Source organism: Taudactylus pleione, unplaced genomic scaffold (genome assembly GCF_031769625.1).
Source record: "Taudactylus pleione unplaced genomic scaffold, aTauple2 ptg000279l, whole genome shotgun sequence".
Taxonomy (NCBI): Eukaryota; Metazoa; Chordata; class Amphibia; order Anura; family Myobatrachidae; genus Taudactylus; species Taudactylus pleione.
This window is the reverse complement of record NW_028284681.1, coordinates 933,301-957,906: the sequence shown is the minus strand read 5'-3', so window position 1 is coordinate 957,906 and position 24,606 is coordinate 933,301. Positions and strand designations below refer to the sequence as shown.

General features: G+C 42.6%; 2 protein-coding genes across 2 annotated transcripts in view; one reads left to right on the top strand and one right to left on the bottom strand.

The window, feature by feature from the left end:
* On the top strand, positions 1 to 20,421 carry CCNDBP1 (cyclin D1 binding protein 1). Its single transcript, XM_088481890.1, has 11 exons — positions 1 to 130; positions 3,648 to 3,704; positions 6,914 to 6,993; positions 7,505 to 7,586; positions 13,302 to 13,398; positions 13,487 to 13,560; positions 14,338 to 14,414; positions 14,764 to 15,017; positions 17,225 to 17,285; positions 18,837 to 18,883; positions 19,885 to 20,421. The coding sequence occupies exons 1-11, from the start codon at positions 73 to 75 to the stop codon at positions 19,991 to 19,993; spliced, it is 996 nt and encodes a 331-aa protein (XP_088338016.1). The 5' UTR covers positions 1 to 72; the 3' UTR covers positions 19,994 to 20,421.
* An 807-nt stretch (positions 20,422 to 21,228) lies between these two features.
* Positions 21,229 to 24,606, bottom strand: part of LOC148512614 (protein 4.2-like) — a 55,352-nt gene continuing 51,974 nt past the window's right edge. The window contains exon 17 of the mRNA XM_088481888.1: positions 21,229 to 22,671. Within this exon, the coding sequence (XP_088338014.1) occupies positions 22,419 to 22,671 (253 nt within the window). The 3' untranslated portion in view covers positions 21,229 to 22,418. The remainder of the gene's footprint in view (positions 22,672 to 24,606) is intronic.

Below are 24,606 nucleotides of genomic sequence, written 5' to 3'. Positions count from 1 at the left end.
CTGCGTGTTCCGTCTTAAGTGATCCGACTCCGCTGGGCTTCCGCGGCCAGTCTGTTGTTGTTCCGGCGAAATATGGAGCCGCTGCAGAAGCTGCTGGATAATTTGCGTGCTGTCCTGGGGAAACTGCGAGGCGAGTCCGGGCTTATATTCTTTCCCCGCCGGTGTAGTCAGGATCTGGCTTATGTGGCGGCCCGGGATGCTTACATCGTGAGAGAATAGGGGAAGAGGCTGTTCGGCGGCCACATGCTAGTTCTTAGTCTGCTACAGTCCGGTCCCACTGTCAGCAATGACATGAAATAAACACATCCAACAGCGGACGGAACCTTGTCAGGGCGCAAGTCTGTGCCTAGGCCGGGGGTGTGGAGACTCACCTGTGGGTATGGGGGGCTCTATGCGGGGGAGAGGGAGATTTCGTCTGACTTGAAGAAGTCAATGTATTTCATCTGTATTTAGCGTTATCGTATTACACGTATTAATGACTTCATGGAATTGTTACCTGTAGCTACTATACCTGTCAGCAGGGGGTGCACTCTATGTCTCCCTTGGCTCCTCCACTATCTGTTGTGTACACTGTCATCAGCCATCGGTCTCCATTAGGGCTACTTCACATTTGCCGGTTTTCTGCCCGGTATTTAGCCGGCTGTGAAATCTAGTCATGCAGGGAATCAGCTAGGTCCTTTCACACGGCACGGTCGTCGTGTTACAGCCAGAAAAAACTACTGTGCAGGACGGCTGCCGTGCCATCCCTGCACGCCAGTGGTGTAAAAGGAAACAATGTTTCCTTTCACACACACTGGCTTCTGCCGGCCGGGCTGGTGCTTGCCCAATTGTTTTAAATTTAAAAAAAAAAACATAAAAAGCAACTCAAAGTCCTTGCTTGTGAAAGGCACACTTTGCCTGAAAAGAGGCGGCCAGCTACAACCAGGTTTTTCCCGGGCCGGCCAAAACCGGCAAATGTGAAATTGCCTTACTGTGTCACTTGCAGTCCGTCCCCATTTCATTATGGTAGTGTATCCCCTTCACTAGATGTACTTTGAAGCGACCTGAGTGAGGGTGGAAGTGTGGTTCCATGCCCGTAAAGTCCACTAAAAGAAGAAACTTGTCTCCTTACGGGCTCGCCACGCTTCGGGCACAGTGGCTCACTATGCTCGCAACAGGTTTATATTCCCGCTCTGTCCAAGAAAATAGTAAGGAATGCCGTTGGACAGTAAAGCTGGCCACACACTAGACCAACTTTCATCCAACTGGTTGGAATGAAAATCTGGTAACGTATGGAAGTAACTGACGATTAGCAATTTGCTCCTAAATGCCAGTAAACAGATGAAAATGGTCGTTGAGACAAGTTTGTTAAATGTTTGATCTAAACAATTTGTTCAAACAGCAGTTTTTGTTTATTTTCCGGCGTTTGGGAGCAAATTGCTGATTGTCATTTGCTTTCATACCTTACCAGATTTTCATTCCAGCCAATCAACTAGTTGGATGTAAGTTGGTCTAGTGTGTGGCCAGCTTAACTGATGACGTCAGCGTGCATATACGGAAGGGGATCTATCCACAACCATTTAATTTAATTATCTGTTCAATTAATATGCATATGTTCTATGGCTGCTTCAGGGACTAGCCTTGGTTTTTAGATATGGCATGGAACATTAAAAATCACTATAATTCTCAGTATCTGTTCTCTTTCAATTTGTGTTAGCCATGTCCCATCTTTGAAAATATATATTCGAGCATCAGCAAACAAAGCGTAAGGACATGTTAAAAATAGTGGAGCGAGAAGACAATGGAATTAGTTGGCTTAAACCATGGGTGGCCACCATTTTGAACTCTGTGACCTACTCTGAAAATAATTAATCTTTTGCTTTTCTACCATAATACATAAAGTAATATGTATTATGTCAGCTAGACAAAGAAATGCAGAAAGTCTTTTTGCAGGTGGGATAGGCCTCATATGGTAGGAGGTTTCAGGGCAGAAGACCGCCATTCCAGTTGTTATAATTAATTAATTTGGAGGATCTTGCCGAAGGCGGCAGGACCAGTAGTGGAGAGGAGGCTACAGACAGCAATAGGTTCCAATATGCACAGGTGGGAATGCCTGCTAGTATGGGGTTGCTGATCTACACTACTATCACTGAAAACCACAGCTCAAGCCGAGAGGTAGGCTGCAGTTGTTAGTGATCATGTAACCAGTTAGCCATGACAGTCTATTGGGCCCTACTGTATGTGTAACGTCCCCCTTATGTTGTCTTAGTTTAAATAACTAGAAATGTGAGCTGATTACAGCTCGGGAGAATCTAAGCTCTTGGAGAAAGTGTTCATCTTAATCCAAAGCAAGATCACACTTCCTGTGCATTGCTACCTTATTAAAGTCTCCATAATCAACCAATCAGCTAGACACTATTTGTCCACCTCTATTTTAAACCAATAAATGGGAAATATCCAAAATACATAGATGTCAATATCTATTATATATTTGGCTTAAATGTATGTAGCACAACGCAGTGAGAGCTGGAGGGAAGCCCCACTCCTCTTCAGCTCTCACTGGCTGCCTGACTCCCAGATACAGCCCTTCTGTGGAAGGAGAAGCTATCACACTGTCAAGTTGCCTTCTTGGTTGTGCGGTGTGGTGAAGGATCTTCCTGCATGTTCCCTGACCATTCCAGGGTTGTTGTATCCCTATCAGCTGTGAGAGACTGTTCTGCTGCCTGTTACACCACTGTGGCTGTTTCATCTCTAAGATCTGCTTCACAGGCCATCTTTTCAACACTCCCCCAGTATTCGCGCAGTTTTGGCCCACACTCAACGTCATTGTTATGGTAACAGATTCTGTAGTGGCAGACTGTGGCAGGGAGGAAAGCAGCCAGTGCTCACTATGCAGGAGCTGCCAGGCAGAATTTAATAGAATCCAATAAAATTAGCATAGCACAGTTTTACAGCAATACCACACCCTTTTAGGATGCAGCAATCTATGGGGTGCAGTTCCACAGTCTCCTACCCTTCTGTTTTGAAACTGCTATTCTCGTAATCAGTGTGCTTTTAGCTTAGAAGGAAGCATAACTGTGTATTTACTTGGTATAGGTGGCTGCACTGTTGTAGGGCTACAAGTCAAAGTCACAGCAGGCTTGGGTGCATATCTGTAAACAAGAAGGGGGAGAGAGAATTGTACGGAGGGTGGGGGGGAATAGGAAAAAGACAGGGAAGAGAGAGGGGAAAAAAACGAAATGCCAGGAACAATAGCTAGCGACCTGGCGTTTGACTAGTCCAAAATACTAGTAGAAGTACGTATATTTCTACTAAATTCTGAAATTACATTGAACCCCAATGCTATGAGTAGTCTGCTATAGATTCATCATATACTAGAACATGACAGTAAAAAATTATTAATTTATTTAGTGAGAGGTGACCATTTTTACTAGAGCTTTCAGAAGAGCAAAACTTAATTAGTAAACTTCTTTTGTTTAATAATTGCAGACAAAGATTACTTTGATGTTTTAAATATGTTCTCTTATGGTTTGGGTTATTCGGCTACTTACCTCTTTTTACAAATCTCAACATTTAACAAAGCATTAAGTCTGTAGACAATCTCACCGATCAGTTATTTCACCAGCATTAAAAGATCGTGATTCATTCTGGTAATTTTGTTTGCTCAGATGGAGAATCCAGTGAAAACAACAACTTTAATCCACAATCCTTCTGGGAAACACTTGGTAAGACACTACATCTGGTCACATGAGTGATTTATCATATAAAAGAAATTATATAGTTTATTTTTTGTTTAACAATATTCTGTAAAGTTGATTTGTTACCAATAAATAGCACTTTCTGTTCCACTGCTATATCAAAAATATGTATACTTTTGTATCACCTGTTCCTCATTTTACTTCTGTACATTTATCCATTTATGGCAACCTCTGACATTTGAATAGCATATATAGTTTAAAAAGAAATATGGCCCCTGCTTCAGCAACTGATGAACGGCTACAATGTCAGTTTGTTCTACAATCATATTTACTGTTTGAGTATATATGAGTAGTGATCTCAAGTACAATTAAGTTGGATATGCTGTGAACACTAGTTAAAGGAAGTAGGTTAGTAGTTAAAGTGCTTCTGTCACCAAGTCGCAATTGTATCAGCAGTTTTGTTAGTAAAAGTAATTTTAATTATAATGCATCTTATCAACTAACTAGGAATTAGAGACATCCCTGAGACACAAGGCTACATTCAATGCACTAGGACATAAGTTTTTATTCCAGTTGGAGCCTCCAGTGCACATAGCTGATAGACAGGGATCCGTTCAAGATGCCGGTGCTAAGAATACCGGCACCGGCATCCCAAAGGTAAGTAGCGGGTTTAGGGCGAGGGTTAGAGTTTGGCACTAGGGGAATGGTTAGGGTTATGCACTAAGGGGGGAGAGTTAGGTTTAGGATATGGGGAGGTTAGGTTTAGGCACTGGGGGGGAGGTTAGGTTTAGGCACGGAGGAGGGAGGGTTAGAATATCTACCAACAGGTGTTGGTATCCTAACCTTGATGGGATGCCAGCGTTTGGATTTTGCCCTGACATCCCGTACCCAACCCAATAGATATATATGAAGGAGGTTTTCACCTTATATAGGAAGCTTAATAAATGTTCTCCTTTGCAATAGTAGTATCTTGGTGAGACTCTGTGGTCATGCTGTGGTTTTTTTTCTGTTTAGTAGATATCACTTTTTTTTTTTTTTTTGTTCCAAGACATCCCCTCTTCAGTTCTAAAGATGTAAATAACAGATAAACCATCAAAGCCTTTTTACAATACTAAAAACATATTGCAAAAGTTTGTGAGATTTAAAATATTTAATAGAATAAAATACCACGCAGTATGACTTTAAAAGTAATATAATTCTTGGAAAAGTATTGTTTGCTGAAATTAAAGTAAATTTGCATTGAATTTAATACTTGTAAATAGTAATTGGTAACAATTGTGTGACACAATAAAATGATCACAGCGTTATAGGCACAAACTTACCACATTGTGCTTGTAACTAGGGACAAGCACAAAAAGGAACAAAATAAAAAGGAACAAAAATAAAATTGATAATTTCAGATAGACACAGAATTAATCCAATGATTGCAAACAAAAAATGCATCCTAAGAGATGTATTCCATAACAAGGCCATGCCAGATCTGTATTATTGCTGGTAAGGTGATAGATCAGAAGTTGGCAGCATGTAGCTCTCTATCAACTGTAAAGCTACAAATTGCAGCATGCCCTGCCAGAGGATGTCAGACATGTAGTCCTGGGATAGATGGAAGCAATAGACACAAACTTGACATAAGGGCCATTGACAGGGACTACAGCAATAAAACACATGCATTGACTGAGCAGCATGTATCCTGGGTTATTTCACCAGCTCAGTAGTATTCCCGCTCTCATGGTACTTCCCAGCCTGCCCGGCCACCTCCTGACCACTTCACTCCTTTTAATAGGCAGGGCCTACACCAGTGTCCTTGGAAGTGCATCAGCTCCTAGCAACAGACGTGCAGCTGGCATAGCAATGCGCTCCAGATTGAGCTGCTTATGCCTCGTTTTCTGTGCTTGGTGATCAGTCTTTTGTGTGCAGAAATGCATGAGAATGAATTTCAGGAGTACAAAGGTATTGCAAGGCTCCACTGACACCTGAGTATACATTAACATGATCATTACCATTCACTGTATTTAGCAGGTTCCTGGTGCTTGCATATAGTGCAGACAACTGCCAATCACTTCCCCTGATCGTGGGTCCCTGTTCATCTGACCATCATACTGGTTACTGGTAATTACCACTGCCGGCTCGCTGGCCATGCAGCATTCGGTCTAAATAGAAGAGACACCTTCAGGGCAGGATAACTGAGCGGGACATTTTCTAAATACACATGCATTTGATTAACTTCCCGTCTGACAACCCACGCTGCAACTCCACAGCCTCCAACTACCAATATTCCCTTTGGATTAATTTCTAGCTCTATTTGGGATTGTTACATACCAACGAGCTACGATTTATTCATACCTTGTTCCAGGGAATCTTCTGGTTTGGGAACATTTTTTTTAGCAGGAACATTTCCGTATACAAATATATAAATTTTTTTTGAAGGACATGTATCTTTTTTGCCAAGTGGTCTTAGTATCCTTATCTATCTAATATTTTGCTACACTTGTGTTTATCAAACGGCAATTGCTCTATGGTTTAATACATTTATGTGGTTTTATGTGCAGCACCATACGAGCGGTGGTGTATGCTGATTCATCACTATTGTGTATGCATACATTGTGTATTTATTGTATCACTGTATATTTTATATCTATTTTTTATTTTCATCATTTATTGTACATTTCATTTATTTTTTATTGACACTTTTTAATTTATTTTTTTTATTTATTTATTTTTATTATTGGATCTCTATTCACTTTGTACGCTTCTTACCATAATAATATTATTGATGTATTTTCATATGTGTTTTTACGTCTTGGAGTTTACTCCTATTGCCCTTTATTAAATGTCTTTTTAATTTTACCTTGATTAGCGCCCACTATTTCTTTCATATAACTGCAATCACCTTTGGCACCACTCGTCCCTCTTCTTAGCAGGGCAGATTAGGCACAGGGGCTTAAGACTTTCATGAGAGCTAAGCAATGCTCAGCCAAGTTGTGTTCCCTTTGATGGCTCTTGTGACCTTGGATACTCCGTTGCATTGACTTGAGAAATTCTGTAAGCAGTGCTATGTAAAACTTGCTCCATGGATATACATGTTATCAAGGTTAATTGTGGCACTATTCCAAGGATATTAGTTTGCAGAGCTAGTAAATGGTTTGGTGTTTAATTTAACATGGTACATGTTTGCTTTTAAATGATCTATTGCATTGCTTTCTGATTATTTTTTTTTTTTTTTTTTTTTTTCTTAGAACAAGCTTTTAAAGCCACTTCTCAGGAAGCCACCAAAATAAGCCTGGCTTACTCTAAGCCTCCACTGCCATCAGGAGAGGTGGGTAATATCCCAGGGAGATAATGGGAATGAAATCTTGGCAACTGTTGTAACCTCATCAACTATATTGTCATATATTGTCTGTTCCATTGAACAGGGGATATAACTGTAGTGCATTGGCTGGTGTGTACACCCAATATGTCTGTGAACTACGTCATTCACAGACATATCTGATCAGCTCTGCAGCACAGCAGATTACTATATCTAGCAGATATATATATTAATTTGGCTAACTGTATGGTCGACCCGCCGACAGCCAGATATGTCTGCAGCAGAAGTAATTGCATATGATGTCACCAGTGGGCAGTCATATTCAAATAGCTCTGCTGGCAGATATATCGCCTGAACTATTGGTAAGTGTATATGCACTTACCAATCGTACCCACCCAGCTTAAGTACGTTTATTATTTACCTATTTGTTCTCCTTAGCTACTGCGGAATATCTATTATAGGTGTTGAACATATATGCCATGTAATTATAATTTGTAGGTTTCTTGTCTCTGTGGTATAGGATTCCCAGAAATTAAGTGATGGACTTCTCAATGCTGTATTGGCAGCTTCTACTTTGTATTACTCCCTCCGTAAGGAACAAGGTGAGCAGCACAGCATGATTACGTGATTGGTGACCCCAAAGGTGCCCATCCACTAGCAGATCAGGGAAAGACTGTACGATTACGACATTGTAATTGTATAGTCGTTCCCCCTAGGAGGTGCAGTGCCTGCACTGCACCTGCAGTGTAGGCACATCAATCATCCTCGAACCTGGCCAATCTGTCATTATCAGCAGATTGGCCTGCATGTTCTGCCGATGATTGATGTCGGAAACGACCAGCGGGAGCGCGCATCGCTGGTCGTTTCTGATAGTTGATGCACTATTTGTGCACGATTTGCGGCCGATTACTGAGCGATTGCACGATTACGATGTGGTATTCGTGCAATCGTACAGTGTAATCGGCTAGTGGATGGGCACCTTTAGACTAATGGCTGGTGTTTGTGCATGGTACTTTGAAACCACAACAACATATTTTTCGAGCAAATGAAACATGAACTCCCAAAATATGACACTTAGTCGCACATAATAGTGAATGCAGGAGTGTGTTATGGTGGTTGCCCGTCTGCGAATTTACTGACTAACGAATCCTATATTGAACATTTTGTTCTCCAATAGTTTCATGTGAAATCTTTGAAACTCAAAGCTAGTATTTATTTTTTATTGTGACCTTGTATGTTACAAATAATTATTATTTTGCGGAACCACGTTTTGCTGCAAGGCTTTTATGTCAAGTATGTACCATACACAGTTGGGGACTGATTTTGGCCCATTGTTCCAGACAGATTTACTCCTGGGTGTTAAGGTTAGTCAGATGAGGCTTGTGCACCCTTACTTTCAAATAGAGCCAGATTCTCAGGTGGGTTGAAATCAGGGCTTTGGGCCATTGTAGGACATCAGCCTTTTTGTTTTTAAATCTCCAATGTGAGATGAGCCTTTGCACTAGCTTAGTTTTTATTTAGCAGAAATGGTTTCTCTTGTAGTACTGCCAATTGTTTTGCACTGTCCATTCTACATTTTATTTTAAAAGATGCCCAGTCCCTGCTGATGATCAGCCACCCAGCATAATGGTACCACCACCATGCTTCACTGTTAGTAAGGTATTTTTTTTAGATGTATCCAGGGTGAGATTTGTGGCAGCTATAAAGCTTTGAATTGTGGTGAAAAAACTCTATCTTGGTCTTATTTGACTTAAAAAAAAAAAAAAAAAAATGTTCCCATTTCACATCTGGTCATACACATGCTTTTTGTATTCTCCAGATGGACTTTTACATAGTTTATTTTAAGTAATGGCTTCTATTGTACAATTTTTCCCATTTAGGCCATTGTTTTCTCAAATCCTACTTCAGTCTCAGCTACTTGGCTCTATTGATATTCAAAGTGGTTGCTGGTCTCTTTGTGGCTTCTCTCGCAAATGTCCCTGTTATTTGTTCTGAACTCTGAGGAATAACCTTTCTAATGTAGCTTGTGGGTGGTTTCTTGTAGCTTTCATTTCATTATAACAGGACTTGGCTTTTATTTGTACCCTTATTCTTATTTCCTGCGTCCATAAAACGTATTTGCGATACCCTAGTCTTCATTTCTACTTCAGGGTCCATAGGGGGTCCCCAGGGTTGACCTTGGGGTATAGGTTGGGAACCAAATCCGGGCACCACGCTGTTAAAGCTTTTAGCCCCCTAGCCAGAGGCACCTCAGTTTAAGTTGGTGCCCGGCCGGAGTCGGGTCACCGTTAGCGCAGGGGGGGCTGATTAGCAGCCCCTAAGCTTCTTTTATTTTATGAGTTCTTAGGTTTTTATTTTACTTTTGGCCTTTTCTGAGCGGCAGCGTCGGACTGCCCATAGGACGTCCAAGCTGCCGCTCCGTCACCCCGCCGGCGCTGAGACGCCAGTACAGATCTGGGGATCTCAGCGGGACCCCACAGTCTGTACTAGCCGGACTCTGTGGGTGCCCAGGACTGCTGCCGGATCGTCGGGGAGCAGGTAAGGTCGCGGGAAACCGCTTGCGGTGATCCGCGCATTTCCAAATGCAGTCCGATGCCTCCGGGGACAGACCGGAGGTGGCGGCGGGCCCCCCATACCCCGCGTGTCCACTAGACCACCAGGGACTTAACGATCGGCGCTGGGAGCCGGCGTCCCGGGGGTTAATAGCCGGCAAGGGGAGGGAGCCTTCCCTATTGTAGAGGCTCCTCCCCTCAGCTCAGCGCACGCCTTTCGGTGTCTAAAATCTGGCGTCGCTGAGCTGCATTCCTCCGCTGGCCACGCTGCTTCTGAGGTCTCCAGGCGGCCATTTTCTCTGTTGTGCAGCTACAGAGATCTCCGGAGATGGCAGTTGGTCCAGTCCCCCTGCGTACCTCACTATTAGGTCAGTGTACACAGCATATTGGGCTCTTTCCCTCTCACATGGGGGGAGCCGATTTCAAGTATTATTAGTATCTCTGCTTTGGGGATGGTAGCCAGGTCCATTCTGGTTATAGAGACTGTCTATCCTGCACCTGTATCATACATTCCCCATTTATGTCCAGCGGGTGGATCTCATGACGGGAGTCTGGCTGTCACCAGTTACGAGGAGTCACAAAGGCCTCCTGTTTCCCATTCTCTGAGGAGCATCACAAGTAATAGAAATCACTTCCTGGGGTGGATTTGTATGTTAATCGTCTGATTACAGGCTTTAATACGCCTCCCATTCCGGCCTGGACCAATTTTACGGATCCGTAGGTGGTAATTTTGCCTGAAATCAATATACTAGCTTTCAGGGGCTGTTGCCTGTCCTACCATGGCCATCACATGGTTGGTTAATACTATTGCATACTGGGCTGATGCATTTGTAACGTTTTTCCCCTCCACCACGTCTGGGGTTCTAATGTGTTTTGCCGCTCACATAAAATATGCAGTTGTCATATGTGGGAATCCCTACATTGGATGCCAGTTTCCTAACCTTCTGGGTTTCGGCTGCGATTGTATCTGCTGTGATACACTATGGCTGCGCTCTGGGAAAGCAGAGGTGCAGACACCATCTATGGGGATCTTGTTTGGTCCTGACCTTGACAAAATTGTTGCATCATTGGCAGTATCACTAATGGGAAGATACCGTCTTTAGCTACTCCCACAATCGGATTAAATCTATTAAGTCTTTTGGTCCTCAGGGTCAGCCTTAAGGCCTGTTTTTTCCTAGGCTATCTGCCTACACGAGGGCCACCATATCCAGTATGAGCAGACCTGGACTTCCAGACGACTCTGCTTCTAAGCCTAAGGATAGACCTTCAGCCTGACTGGACAGGTCTACATCTGGGGGATTCCAGAGTGAGATACCGACTCTCTCAGTTCACCCAGTGCTGGTGTCAAGTCACCACGGATCCTTTGGGTAGGAGTTGTAATCTCTCACTGGTACGGCCTCTCATTGCTCAGGTGACCTCCTCACAGGTGTTGTTACACGGGCCCTTCTTCAGACCCGATCAGGGCCTTACAAATCCAGAAAGCTATACAGTCTTTGCGGTAAGCAGGGCTATTTAGGCCAGCCTCACTATCTCAGCGAGGGACTGGTTGTTCTACTTTCTTTCTGGGGCAGTGGCCGACTGGTCCTCATTTGCCTATCCTCTGTCTCAAGTCCCTGAATCAGATTCTAAGGGTACCTGGACTCAGGAGGAATCCACCATGCTCCATCATCCGATATTTGCAACTTGGGGACTTTATGGTATCTCGGAATATTCAGGACACTTGCCAACAGGTACATATAGAGCCCTCTCATCAGCATGGGCTCAGGCATGCTGTGCCACAGCAACACTTTAAATTTCCAGGCTCTGCCTTTTGGGACTGTCCTCAGCCCCACCGGGGTTTACCAGCTTTATGGATTTTCTGACAGTTGACCTGTACAGTGTATCCGACTGCTCCAGTATCGGGATGGCCTCCTGCTCTTAGCAGGATCACCAAGGTACTTTACAGCCAGGTCAGGATAACCGTGGCTTCTTCTCGGCACAGATGTTTATTCAACGGGGAAAAAGTCCTCCCTGCATCCCTCACAGGGTATTCTTCATCTGGGAGCCCTGCTGGATTCTTAGAATCTGAGAATTCTTTTGGCGTAAGACGAGATCTCCACTCTTCAACTAGGAGTGCGCGAATGTCTACGCAGTCGACATATGTCATTACACTCTGTGATGCGCGGTCAAAAATCCAGTGTGTCTACCTTGGGAAAGGTGGAATATGCTCAGTTCCATTTCAGGCCTTTCCATAATTGGCTCCTCTCCAGATTGAACGAGTCTTTTCCATCGGGGCAATGTTCAATCGATGATGCTCTCTTCAGAGGCGAGTCGGTCTCTGTCCGAGTGGCTATGGCCACCTCGTCCAGGGTATTCTTTGCTGTGGACAGTGTCTGGTCCGCATTAGTTTTGGGGCAGTTGGAAGTCTGTCGATTCCACCCTGCCAATTAACCTGTTAGCACTTTAGGCTGTCTTGGGCCTTCATTCTGGCCTAACACATATTTCACGGTAAACCTGAAAAGGTTCAGCCCGACAGTGTCACAACAGTGGCTTCCATCTAGGCAACACTGGTCGTTGGGTGGCAATGACAGGAATGTCACACATTCTGACATAGTCCAAGGGTCTCCTCCTGGCCATCTCGGCAGTGTTCATTCCAGGAGCTCTCCATTGGGAAGCGGGCTTCCTCAGCCGTCACGACGTGCATCCCGGGGACCAGTCTCTTCTCCAAGAGAGGTTTCAACTCCTGGTGAGCAGAGGGGGCCTCCCTGAGGTGATCCTCATGATCTTCTGACTCTGTCACACACTAGCGGTGTTACAGTCCAGCGCTAGGGGTACTGAAGCAACCTTCAGTGACTCTGTCAGTGTAGTGGTCCTTCCACTTTGTGTACCTGTGTCCTCCGGTCTCCCTTATTCCTCGGGGTCTTTAGAAGTTTTTATTCGAGATGGAGGGGCTTTCCTTCTGGTGGCTACAGATCGTCCCGGACGTCACTGGGTCACTGGTACTTAGATTTTCGGAGTCTACCCATCGATGCTCCATTCCTGCTGCTTCACTATCCAGACCTGTTGTCTCAGGGTCCTTGTTTTTCCCTGGACCGGGATAGTTTGTCTTTGACTGTGTCCCTACTGTGGTCCTAAGGCTTCCCTGGCTCTGTCATCATTGAAATGTTTAGAGCGCATAGGCCAATTTTTGCTGGGATCTACCACAGACTGTGGCATACATAATTCTTATGGTATCGTACCTGTCGCTACGATCCTCCGGTGTTTAGGATTTCCAGAAGTTCTGGCATTCCTTCCAGCTGACTTGGGTCTCGCCTTCTGCCTGGCCTTTCTGAGAGTGCGGATCTCTGCACTATCAGTGGTGTTCGGCTGTGGAATTGCTTCACTCTCTGGTATCCGATCCATCTTTCAGGGTATTTTCTGGAGTATGCCTCCCTTTGGCTCCCCTAGGGGCTCCTTGGGATATGTTAGTGGTTCTTCATGCCCTCCAGGAACCTTCATTTGAACCACTAGCTTTGATTGCGATTACATGGTCTATAGCTTAGTCTGTGTCTTCTCTCTCTCTCTCTCTCTCTCTCTCTCTCTCTCTCTCTCTCTCTCTCTCTCTCTCTCTCTCTCTCTCTCTCTCTCTCTCTCTCTCTCTCTCTCTCTCTCTCTCTCTCTCTCTCTCTCTCTCTCTCTCTCTCATAAATGCAGAGTTTGGGTTCTAATAGTAGTCCTCATATTGGTGTGCACAGCAAATATACGCAGGCATCAAATACCATACTGTATACCTTTCTCTGTATCCAGGTACCACTCTGCGTAAGACAGTGCGAGAGGCGGTAGCAGACGTTATAGAGGGCTCCATGCAGCTGCTAGAAGTCATACTGAGCTCACGTATCCAGAGGTATTAACATGTTTACTGCTAATTAGTATAGAGAAAGTCCATGGGTATATTAGTGATTGATTGGTTCTAATGCATTATGTCATTGTAGTTTGTCACAGGCACAGCTGGTATCCACGGGCAGTGTGTGGGAGGCTTGTGACCAGTTTGCACATATTCCTAAAGGTAAATCTTTGCCAGTTTCCAACTTAATTGGTAAAAATGTTTCTGACAGCGCTATTATTTGAATCCTAATAAAATTCGCACAAACATGTATTTGGGTATATTTATTATAGGGATAAAAATCCTAGATAGGTCCTTTCCCTATTTGAGAAGGCCCAGCCCGAAAGGGCAGCAATCAAAACAATCTTTAATTTAATAATGAAAGAAAGCATTTTTACCTTAAAGCTATTACTAATCAATCTATTTTTAGTTTTGGACTCTGTTTTTTTTTTTTTTTTTAAAAACAATTTTTTTTTTTTTTTTTGTTAAAGTGGCACTAGATGCCCAAGTTTGCATCATTCTGATCCACTGCACATGCATAAGCTGGCAAGCCAGGTCACACATGTGCATGTGCCTCCACACTGACCTGGCAAAGCAGTAAATTCAGTCTTACCGCTGCCAGGCCAGCATGGCCGGGGAGATGAGCATTGCTAAGCTGCTACAGCAAAGTTTTAATGGTAAATTTCAGTGGTCGGAGATTTGGAAACTTTTTATCACCACCACATTTGTTAAATAGACCCCTTAATGTGCTGCCCAAATATGACCCATGTCCTAATTTATTACATTATCCCATGTTAATATCTGCTTCCCATTATACATCCTTACTCACCCCACCCAGTGAGGTGTTCCCATATTTCTCATACAATGTAACATTTGGGAATACAGGTCAGCAGTGACTTCTGTAAAGTCATGTTTACATAAAGTTTACACTATGAAATCCGGTGTGTCCTACCTTCACAGATAACCATGCAGCAGTAATGTTGATCATATCGGGATATCTGGGTGTTGTCAAGGATGCCTTAGAAGAAATGGAACAGGTATCTTTCCATATGCAGGTCACAAAAAAATACCTTTATTCACAATTTTAGTGTTAATAAGTGTTACTGTATATATTTTTTCTTAAATGTAATGATGAGTAAATGTTACATAAAAAAATAGCTATCAAAGCCTTACAGTTTTTAGGTGTTATTTTGGCATTCGTTTAGTCTTGCTGATCCAATCAACAATCTGAAAGTCTTCACAGTCCATGAAAGTCCTCATTTGGCTGAAAATAAAATCAAGGTCATAGAATTTGTACAGTTGGCATAGAATTATTTTTTTAAAACATTGTTTTTTTTCTTTACTTATTGCTTGACTACAATATTATGTTTCCCTATAACTTGGCAGGCTGTGTCTGGGGGAGAAGATCCTTTCAGTGACATTCTAGAAGATGATGAAATTGGTGCTCGTGGGAACCAGGATACATACTGGTCAGAGGCAGATCACAGGCTTATAGCCCCTTGCTTAGGCCTCATGAAGGCCTCTAAAGCCTGTCTGAAGAAGGTTCTTAGCACCCTGAAGGCTCATGGGAAGGTGGAGACAGCAGAGCAGGTGGCTCAGCTAGATGACCTGGCCGATATTACACAGGAAGTCAGCCCCAGGTATAATAAGTGTGATTTTATGATCTATATTATAATGTCACAAGCCATGCTATCAAGGTATATTTCACAGCAGAATTTTGTGAAACATCCTTTCAGTCTGTTATGGGCTTATCATTTAAAGTTTTTACATTATATTATAATACCCAGCCAAAATGTTGAATTCATTCTAAATGTACATTGTATGTTGAGGTGTGACTTATCTGATCTATTGATAGTATTCCTGTATGTAGGTATATATGTATTTATTTGGAAAGCTTACAGCACTCGTATAAACAGGACAAAACTAATTTAAGCTATTGATGTCTTACTTGCAATACTTGTCCCTCCTATCAGTAACACAATCTTATCCCGTCCACCTTCACCTATTCATACTTTAAATTAAATATGGCTACAATAATGTTGCCTTCAATTTCATTTGTGTTGTGATATATCCCTGTGTAAGCACATATGACGCCTGTAAAATAAAACATGTTGATAGGAAGGTTGAAAAATAAAGACATCCGTTCAGCTTTATCTACATTCTAATTGTGTTCATCACCAGTTTCCAATTTACCCTCATTGCGGAACAACAAAAATTCTTTGTGACCTGAGAAGGCAAATAAATCACCCAATATTACAGCAAAATCCTCATCTATGCCAACAGTGAGACTTTATTTTTAAACCTTAAACCCTTCCATTCCCTTTAGTATGTGGGGTTACATGCCCTTCAAACCACCCTCTCCACCCAAACTGTTTTTTGTTTTGTTTTTTTAGTGACTTACTCCGAATTGTACATTGTATTAAATGTTTTCTGACTAGCTACTTATACAGTGATAATGCTGTGTTTGTATTATGTGCATTAATCCCATTTCTCCTCTTCCCCCATAGGGAGCATAGGCTGTAATAATCCTTGATTTGTGGGAGCCAGTGTGATTCCAGCAAGATACTGTAGTCACTAGATTTAAAGCCACAATTAGTTTAAAGGTAATAACAACCTGGTTTTGCCTTTAAATTAATTACCGCCTTAAATCTAGTTACTATATTGCCGGAATCACGCTGGCTCCCAAAAATCAAGGACTATTACATTCAGCCCTACTTCTTTGGTGCACGTTCAGTTTGAAATTGGTGTTCTAATAATTTATGCTATGGCTTATACCAAACGGCTATTACTTTACTGGTGTTTGTTGTTTCTCTATGTATATCTATCCTTAAGGACTGTACATTGTCATAGTTTTCTCAGATCTGCTTAGACACAACTTAATGAAGTTGTTACATGTACACAAACCGCTCCCAATCTATTTTTTCTACACATTTTGTATCCTTCTACACTGCCCAGTCATATCTGAGTCAGTCAAGTCCCATTATACTCTTATGTAATAATTTGCTTCCACTTGTTTGGCAGACTCAATTTTGTGACGGTATTTTTATTTTTTTTCATACATTTCTTCTATCTACACCCAGGTCTAACCATCTCCTCCCCAATACAGCTGGTCCTTCCCTATTGAAATGCAGCCCTCATACTATAGTCTGTAGTTTAGAGCTAAATCAGCCCAGTTTTCCTAATACGGTACTTTAATTCCCAGCCCAACTTCTCTGCCACTTATTACCCTCCCTAATCACTGCTCACTTTAAGATGTTGTGCTTGGTAGTATTTCAGAAAACCGCAATAATGCTAGAGCACTTTACATTTACAGCCTAACTCCCTGAACAATAATTTAGTTTTATGGCATTTAGGACAGTTGGACATGTAAATAACCCCTTAGTCTACTAAACTGTATCATGTTAGATGTACATTATAAAGGGATACAAAATACAGTGCTGCATCATGCACTTTAGTTGATAATACAGTACAGGTTGAGTCTCCCATATCCAAATATTCCGAAATACGGAATAATTTTGGCATGACTGAAATAATGAAACTTTTTTTTTTTTTATGGTTCAATGTACACAAACTTTGCCTAAGGCACAAATTATTAAAAATATTGTATAAAATGTGTATATAACGCATAAACGTATTCTGTGTGTATACTGGGGTCCCATTCCCAATATATTTCATTATGATATGCAATTATTCCAAAATACAGAATATTGTATTATCCAAAATACCCCTGGTCCCAAGCATTTTGGATATGGGATACTCAACCTGTAGTAATAAATCCAGTGCATTCCAATCAGCTGTTCCCTTTGCCCATTATAAAGAGGTTATTCTTTGTATTTTTTATTGTTAGTGTGGATGAACTGGCCCTGAGCATGTATCCTCCGATGAATCATGTAGCTGTACGCCTCAATGTATGTATCTTCTTTTTGTAGTTTCTTTTTTTTTTTTTTTTTTTTATTCCCTCCCACTCTCGCTTCTAATTCCTGCACTCGACTCCAACACTCTCGCCTATGATTCCTGCACTCCCTTCCCCCACTTTCGCCTCTGATTCCTGCACTCCCACGCTTGTGCCTCTGGTTCTTTTCTTTTATTTAGTTTTTTTTGCCTTTGCTACTTTGTGTACCTCGTTCCCTTCATGTTTTTTTCCTTACTATACTACTATACAGTGCATCCGGAAAGTATTCACAGCGCTTCCCGTTTTCCACATTTTGTTATGTTACAGCCTTATTCCAAAATGGAATAAATTCATTTTTGTCCTCAAAATTCTACAAGAAGTTCGGAACCTCCAGGACTCTTCCTAGAATTGGCTGGCCGTCTAAACTAAGCGATCGGGGGAGAAGGGCCCTAGTCAGGGAGCTGACCAAGAACGCGATGGTCACTCTGTCAGAGCTACAGCATTCCTCTGTGGAGAGAAGAGAACCTTCCAGAAGGACAACCATCTCTGCATCAATCCTCCAATCAGGCCTGTATGGTAGAGTGGCCAGACGGAAGCCACTCCTTAGTAAAAAGCACATGGCATCCTGCCTGGAGTTTGCCAAAATGCACCTGAAGGACTCTCAGATCATGAGAAACATAATTCTCTAGTCTGACGAGACAAAGATTGAACTCTTTAGCGTGAATGCCAGGCTTTCTGTTTGGAGGAAACCAGGCACCAGGCTCATCAGCAGGCCAATACCATCCCTACAGTGAAGCATGGTGGTGGCAGCATCATGCTGTGGGGATGTTTTTCAGCGGCAGGAACTGGGAGACTAGTCGGGATGTAGGGAAAGATGAATGTAGCAATGTACAGAGACATCCTGGATGAAAACCTGCTACAGAGCGCTCTTGACCTCAGACTGGGGCGACTGTTCATCTTTCAGCAGGACAACGACCCTAAGCACACAGCCAAGATATCAAAGAGTGGCTTCAGGACAACTTTGTGAATGTTCTTGAGTGGCCCAGCTAAAGCCCAGACTTGAATCCGATTGAACATCTCTGGAGAGATGAAAATGGCTGTGCACCGACTCTTCCCATCCAACCTGATGGAGCTTGAGAGGTGCTGCAAAGAGGAATGGGTGAAACTGCCCAAAGATAGGTGTGCCAAGCTTGTGGCATAATATTCAAAAATACTTGAGGCTTTGCTGCCAAAGGTGCAGCAACAAAGTATTGAGCAAGGGCTCTGAATACTTATGTACGTGTGATTTCTTAGGGGTTTTTTTTTATTATTAAATTTGCAAAAATCTCCCAAAAACGTTTTACACATTGTCATTATGGGGTATTGTGTGTAGAATTTTAAGGACAAAAATGAATGTATTCCATTTTGGAATAAGGCTGTAACATAACAAAATGTGCAAAAAGTGAAGCGCTGTGAATACTTTACAGATGCACTGTAAAAAAAATATCTGATAACATCCATTCATTTTCTTTTCTTTACATCTCATATATCTGATTACTTGAATATATTCTTCTTATATTTTTTTCAGACTGCAAAGTTATCCTCTGTACTGAAAAAAGTGCTTGAGATTACAAGGTTTGTGGCTTCTTGCTAGTATATAGCATCCTTATTAGATAGGTCACCCTTCAGGTGCAAGCCAGGGATCAGTTGTTCAGTATGCCTGACTGTTGTGCTAACACAATTTGGGGCTGTTACTGTTACAACAATGATCTGAAATAGCAAAAAGTAAGCAAGTGTTTACCTTTTAATTGTGCCTAAACCAAGCAATCTTAAATAAGATATTAATAAGATTCCCCTGTTACAAACCATTTCATATTTATTGTGAATAATTTAACCACTATATAAATAAGTGGTTCTGTAAGATAAGGTAATAGATGATGAAGAAAGGATGGAAGAAGACCATAGGGAGCAATGGTCACTCGAAGTGAGGTAAACACAATGCTAAAGAGGCAAAGCAATACAGAGGGAGGCAGGGAGTGGGTATGTAATGTCTGTGTGTGTAATATAAAAATAAATAAATATATATATAATTATAGATAGATAACCACTGGATAGCGGTGCACTCCCCTTCGCACACGTGGTGGTTTGGGGGTGAGTTCCCCGGCAACCAGCAGTGTGTACAGGCACCGTTCGGCATTTATTTTATTTGTCACAGGTGAATGCGGTGGCATTGCCTTAGATCTGATGGGGGGTGTGCCTGACTGGTTTATAAATGTTTGTTTGTGGGCTATATTCCTCAGTTGATGAGGTGCCCCATGATGAAGGTGCTTCTGAGCACCGAAACGGCCGTTGGACTGTCCATTAACTAAGACAGCTTGCATTACACTTGGTGCCAGTGTATTGTTCATACAGATCCGGATAAGTATACTGTTATGCACGATTATGTGTGACTGAAAATCAATCCCTGGATACCAATGTTTATTTCTTACATGCACCCTATATAAATTGACTTTTTGATATCTCATCTGGTGTGCTGGTCCTCCCACTTGTGGTTATCATTATGCAACTTTTTATGTCTGTGCACCCAGCATTTAATAATTTCTTTTGAGTGTGCAATACTTCTCTTTTTCTTCCAGTGCCAGCCATGTATGCCCTGTTGCCGAGTCCAGTTGGGTCCAGTTCCTTCATACTGCCATTAACCATAATATGGACAAAGTAAAAAACTTGACCCAGGATGTGCTTTGATCCTTTAACACAAGGCTTATCTTCGTTGTCCGCTAGTCCTGGCAAATGCAGCACATTTCAGTGTGCCCTCTATTTAAGGCCAGCTTCATATATAAGGACATGTCAAGTCTGCAAGCACTTTGTGGCTGCAGGATGGAACATATGACAGGTATATGATGGTAAACGGGTCTGTGCTTACTGAGTCTGACTTATCTCATGAAGAAATGTGACAGCTGATCAAAAATGTTTTCCACCAGTTCAGAGGATTAGTTTTCTCTTCTCATTGGTGCCTCATTTATCTCCTGCTGAACAGACTGCTCTGGCCGCAGCTGCTGGAGATGGGATACAGCAGGCTGCTTGGGCACATATGATAAATGTGCTTGGAATGCAGTGATGCAGATAGTAGTTACGCCTCCACATTATGTAAAAATTAAATTATTTACATTATGGTTTTGTGTATATTGCATTTTGTTTTGCAGTACATTGGGACTTCCATAAATTGGTTACTTATCTTGTAAGGAACTATCTACTTATTAAAAAAAAAATTATTACACCCACCTTCCACCACTGCCACAACCTGGGCTGGATTAAGGCTGTGGGGGCCCCTTACAATAAAAAGTACATCTTACACCACACAGTGTCCCCCCCCCAATATGCCCCACAGTATATAGTATAGTGACCCCCCTAGTACCCTGCCCTGAGTACTCGCCATCCATCTGTGTTCAACTTCTGCTGCACAGTGAGTGCATACAGTGCAGAGCAGCTCCCAAGTCCCCTCATCAGTGTCACGTGACGTGAGAGGACTCTGGAGCTGCTCTGTGCTGTATGCATTTACTGTGCATGTGTAACAGCTGTGGCATCCTCCATCCTGGGTCACACCCAACCCTGTGTGGGGACTACGGGGCGACCTTTCTTAACGAGGCCTGGGCCACAACTTTTAATTGTTGAGTCGGGCATTTTTTTTTGTAAGCCCAGCTGTGCACAGGGATGGCAGTTATCACAGAGGACCTAATACCTAGAGCTACTTTAATCCTTGTGATAACCTATTGGTGCTATTCATATTCTCCAAAATGAAAGGATGAACCTGTGCTGAGACTTCTGTAACACTGCTATTAAGGGGAAGACTAAGGCAGAGCTTTGATTGTCTCTCTACTATTACCTGCTCTCTACTATTACCTGCAGCTTGATTTATTCTCCATCCTCCCAGTAAGAGACACACATTGCAAATAATAAAACAGAGCTTTATTATGTGAGTTTTCATAATGTAGACACTATCGCCTTTGTCTCTTCCTACTGAATCCATCATCACTAACATATACTGACCTTAAATGAGAATACAATTTGTGCTTACTTATTGTATAGTTGTCTTTTGAACTAAAGAGGGGTGTCCATTCACACAGATCACTACTTTGCAAATTGTCAGTTTTATATTTTGTATTGATCCCTAATTATCATCTATCATCAGACTTTATAAGTGGAGCTGTAATACATTTTCAGGGGATGAAACCGCATATGCTCTCTATAGTTCAAGCAATACAAAAGAAAACAAACCTGCAACTTTCCTTGAATGCTGTGCTATATTTCTGTAAATTTATTAAATTAAAATTTTACTTTTATTACATTAATCTGTAAATAGTACTGTAATGAATTCTGAGTGTGTGAAACAGAAATTGTGTTTAAAATCTAGGGACCACTTTGCTGCAAGATAGAATACTTGCTTTAAGTGAATGCTCTTTATTTGATATATTCCTTAGTCTGTTTGTAATGTTAATGTTATTTTTGATTGTACATCTTTCTAAGGCTGGGAACTCACCTGGGAGCCTTGTCCCCTAACCCAGGGACCTGCAGACGGAGTGACCGATTGATAAGTGTGTATTGGCTTACCGATCTGCCACTCTGCATTTCTGAGTTGACATCACAACTGGGTGAATATTTAAATTGAGATGTCTGTCGACTGGTCCCTGCAGCAAGTGTACGGGCAGTCGGTGGGTTGCACGTACATAGAGCCAAATGTGCCGAAATACCTGCAAGATATATATCTGCATCGGCTGTGCTGCAGGGCCCATGCAGTAGGTTTGTGAAGGACCTCATTCACAAACCTCTTATGTACACAGATGCATTATGCGATATGTTGTTCATTGGCTAATTGAACAACATATTGAGTATTGTGTACCCAGCATAGCTGACTATCAATTAATCTCTAAGATTATCTGCCTATCTTGTATAGCTCTTTGTGTGTAAGTATAAACTGTGGAGACAGTGGCAGGGACAGTGTTTCAGTTGAAAAGGTTTTTATATATCGCAATGTGTAATTTTTATATTTTCAGACACATTAATACATTTGTTCTAAGTACTTTGATTATGTTTCTAAGCATGTTCAAACTATCCATTCTCTGTTTATCATGTTTTAATAAATCATATGCAATGAGAGCTGCTGGGTCTAGGGTTATCGAAGCTGTTGCGAAATGTCTTCTGTATTGGTTGAAGAATAGGCAAGAATTGGTAGTTTTCTGAGCACATGGCTTCCCGCTTTCACATGTTCAGTCATTTCCAATGGCAGAACCTCCACACTATGGCTGCATATCACATCGCAAAACTGTCTACAGTTAAATCGCACATACAATTTTAGCACACCGATTTGACTTGGAGAAAAAGTGATTCCGTATTCACCTACACTCCCTGGGTCAATATTATCACATCTGTAATTAATAGAGAGAAAGGAAAAAAGGCAATTAGGTTGTTAAACATCTGGTCAGCATTCTCAGACAATGATCATTGATTCATGTTGATGCCTCCTGATATTTATAGATCAGTCAATCTAATCTCCTTTATGGGAGGAACTAGTCCCCCATAGTTAATACAAAGTAGCTTTAAATATAATAGCAAACCCCTTTAAATTCTACCGATCTGGTGTACTTGGGAGGATTATATATATATATATATATATATATATATATATATATATATAATTACTAAAAAATGTGCCTTGTATTACAAATAATACCACCCTGATAAAATCTTACTGCAGAACCATACAAAACTGGATGAGGGGAGGGGGGAATGTTTTATACAAAAAGGCATATAGAGAGGAATACATTAATGTTACAAATTATTTGTAAATTTTGCATGAAAATCCGCTTTTAGTTCATCACCTAGAACTCCTATTCATTGATCGTAACATTTATTGTCAGAGCTAGGCTAAACAGAAAATTACTTTCTTCTTCGGGGTCCATGGGGTCCACAGCCATTATGTTGGGGTATGAATCCCGGTCACCAAACAGTTAACACAAACGAGCTCTCTGCTCCCAGGATGCACCGGGTTTCCTCCTCATATACCCCACCCCCTGCCTCAGGTAGCCAGTTCTTCCTGTTTGGTGTGTTCACCACATAGACAGTGGGACTGCGGGAGCAGTCCTGCAGACGAGTAACAAAAAAAAAAGAGAGAGTTTTACTCTCTATCTCAGCAGGTGGTCTGAGCTGTCCTGGAAGCAGCCTCGCGCCTGATTGGAGGCGCACCGGCCACGCGCTGCAACTACCTCCTCCGGCGCTGCACTGCTAGCCTTGGCAGGTCCATGGCTCTGGATTCGGCAGGGGCTCTCATGCCCTGGACCGCAACCGGATCAAGGGGATGGCAGGTAAGCAGGTGGTTGCGGCGGCCGCTGATGCCGAGACCACGTGGCAGTCCGGCCTCCGGCGGTGCGACTGGCCGGAGGTGCGCTGCAGTCAGGAGGCATACGTTCTCCTAGCCTAGACCGCCGGGATTTGATGTTCCTGACCAGCCGGGGCTTGTGGCGGCGGCCAGGTCAGTTTACCGGGCAGGTCCAAGCAGAATAGGGGAGGTACGCTTCCCCGGCGGCCCCTCCCCCAATCCACACGCTAGTTCAGTGGCACAGTTGATTGTGGATTGCTCCTCCCAGCCTCCATATAGGGCAGCCAGAGTGTATGTCAGTTGCTCTCTGAACGCTGCTCCTACAAGAGGACACTGGGCAGTCTCCCTGTATACCTTGCCTACTGCTGGTCTAGGTTTTTACAGGGCTCTATCCTACCTAAGCTTGGGCTGATTGTGGTAGTGAGAGCTTATATGCATATGGCTCGCAGAGTATTTATGCATGACATGTGATTGTTGTTTATGGATACTGTTTCTTCTGTAAAAGAACTGTAATTCCTGTATGCTGTCACTCCCCTTCCCTTGCTACAGGTGTGTGGGTTGAGAGTAGAAAGCAGCACATATACACTCAGAACCAGTGGCATAATTTATATGTCTAAGGAGTTTGAGGGTCAGGTGGCGGGAGCCCCGTTGCTGATATTCTGTGTAGCCTGCAAGGCAGGTTTGTCCCCACAGGACTTTCTACAAAATGGGCTTTGTGGGAACTGTTTCAGACAGCCACCACACCAATTAAATTTGCCTGTTTCAGGCCCTGAGCCTCCTTGGGCATAATTTTCTCAGGTTATGGCTCAGGTGGTGGAACAGCTGGCTACCCCGGTACCACCGGTTTGGGGTTTGCCTCAGCAGATGCATCCTATGTATATGATGTGGCCGCCTTGGATGGACCCTGGTGCTGGTAAGGTTATGGCTTCATCCTCGGGGTTTTTTCAGCCTCAGGCTGTCAAGCCAAAGCAGCCTAAATCTAGGC

Coding starts and splice junctions, on each gene's coding strand:
- CCNDBP1 (XM_088481890.1), top strand. CDS start 73: ATGGAGCCGCTGCAGAAGCTGCTGGATAATTTGCGTGCTGTCCTGGGG. Junction 3,705..6,913: donor ATCCTTCTGGGAAACACTTG/GTAAGACACTAC, acceptor TTTTTTTCTTAG/AACAAGCTTTTAAAGCCACT. Junction 14,415..14,763: donor CCTTAGAAGAAATGGAACAG/GTATCTTTCCAT, acceptor ATAACTTGGCAG/GCTGTGTCTGGGGGAGAAGA.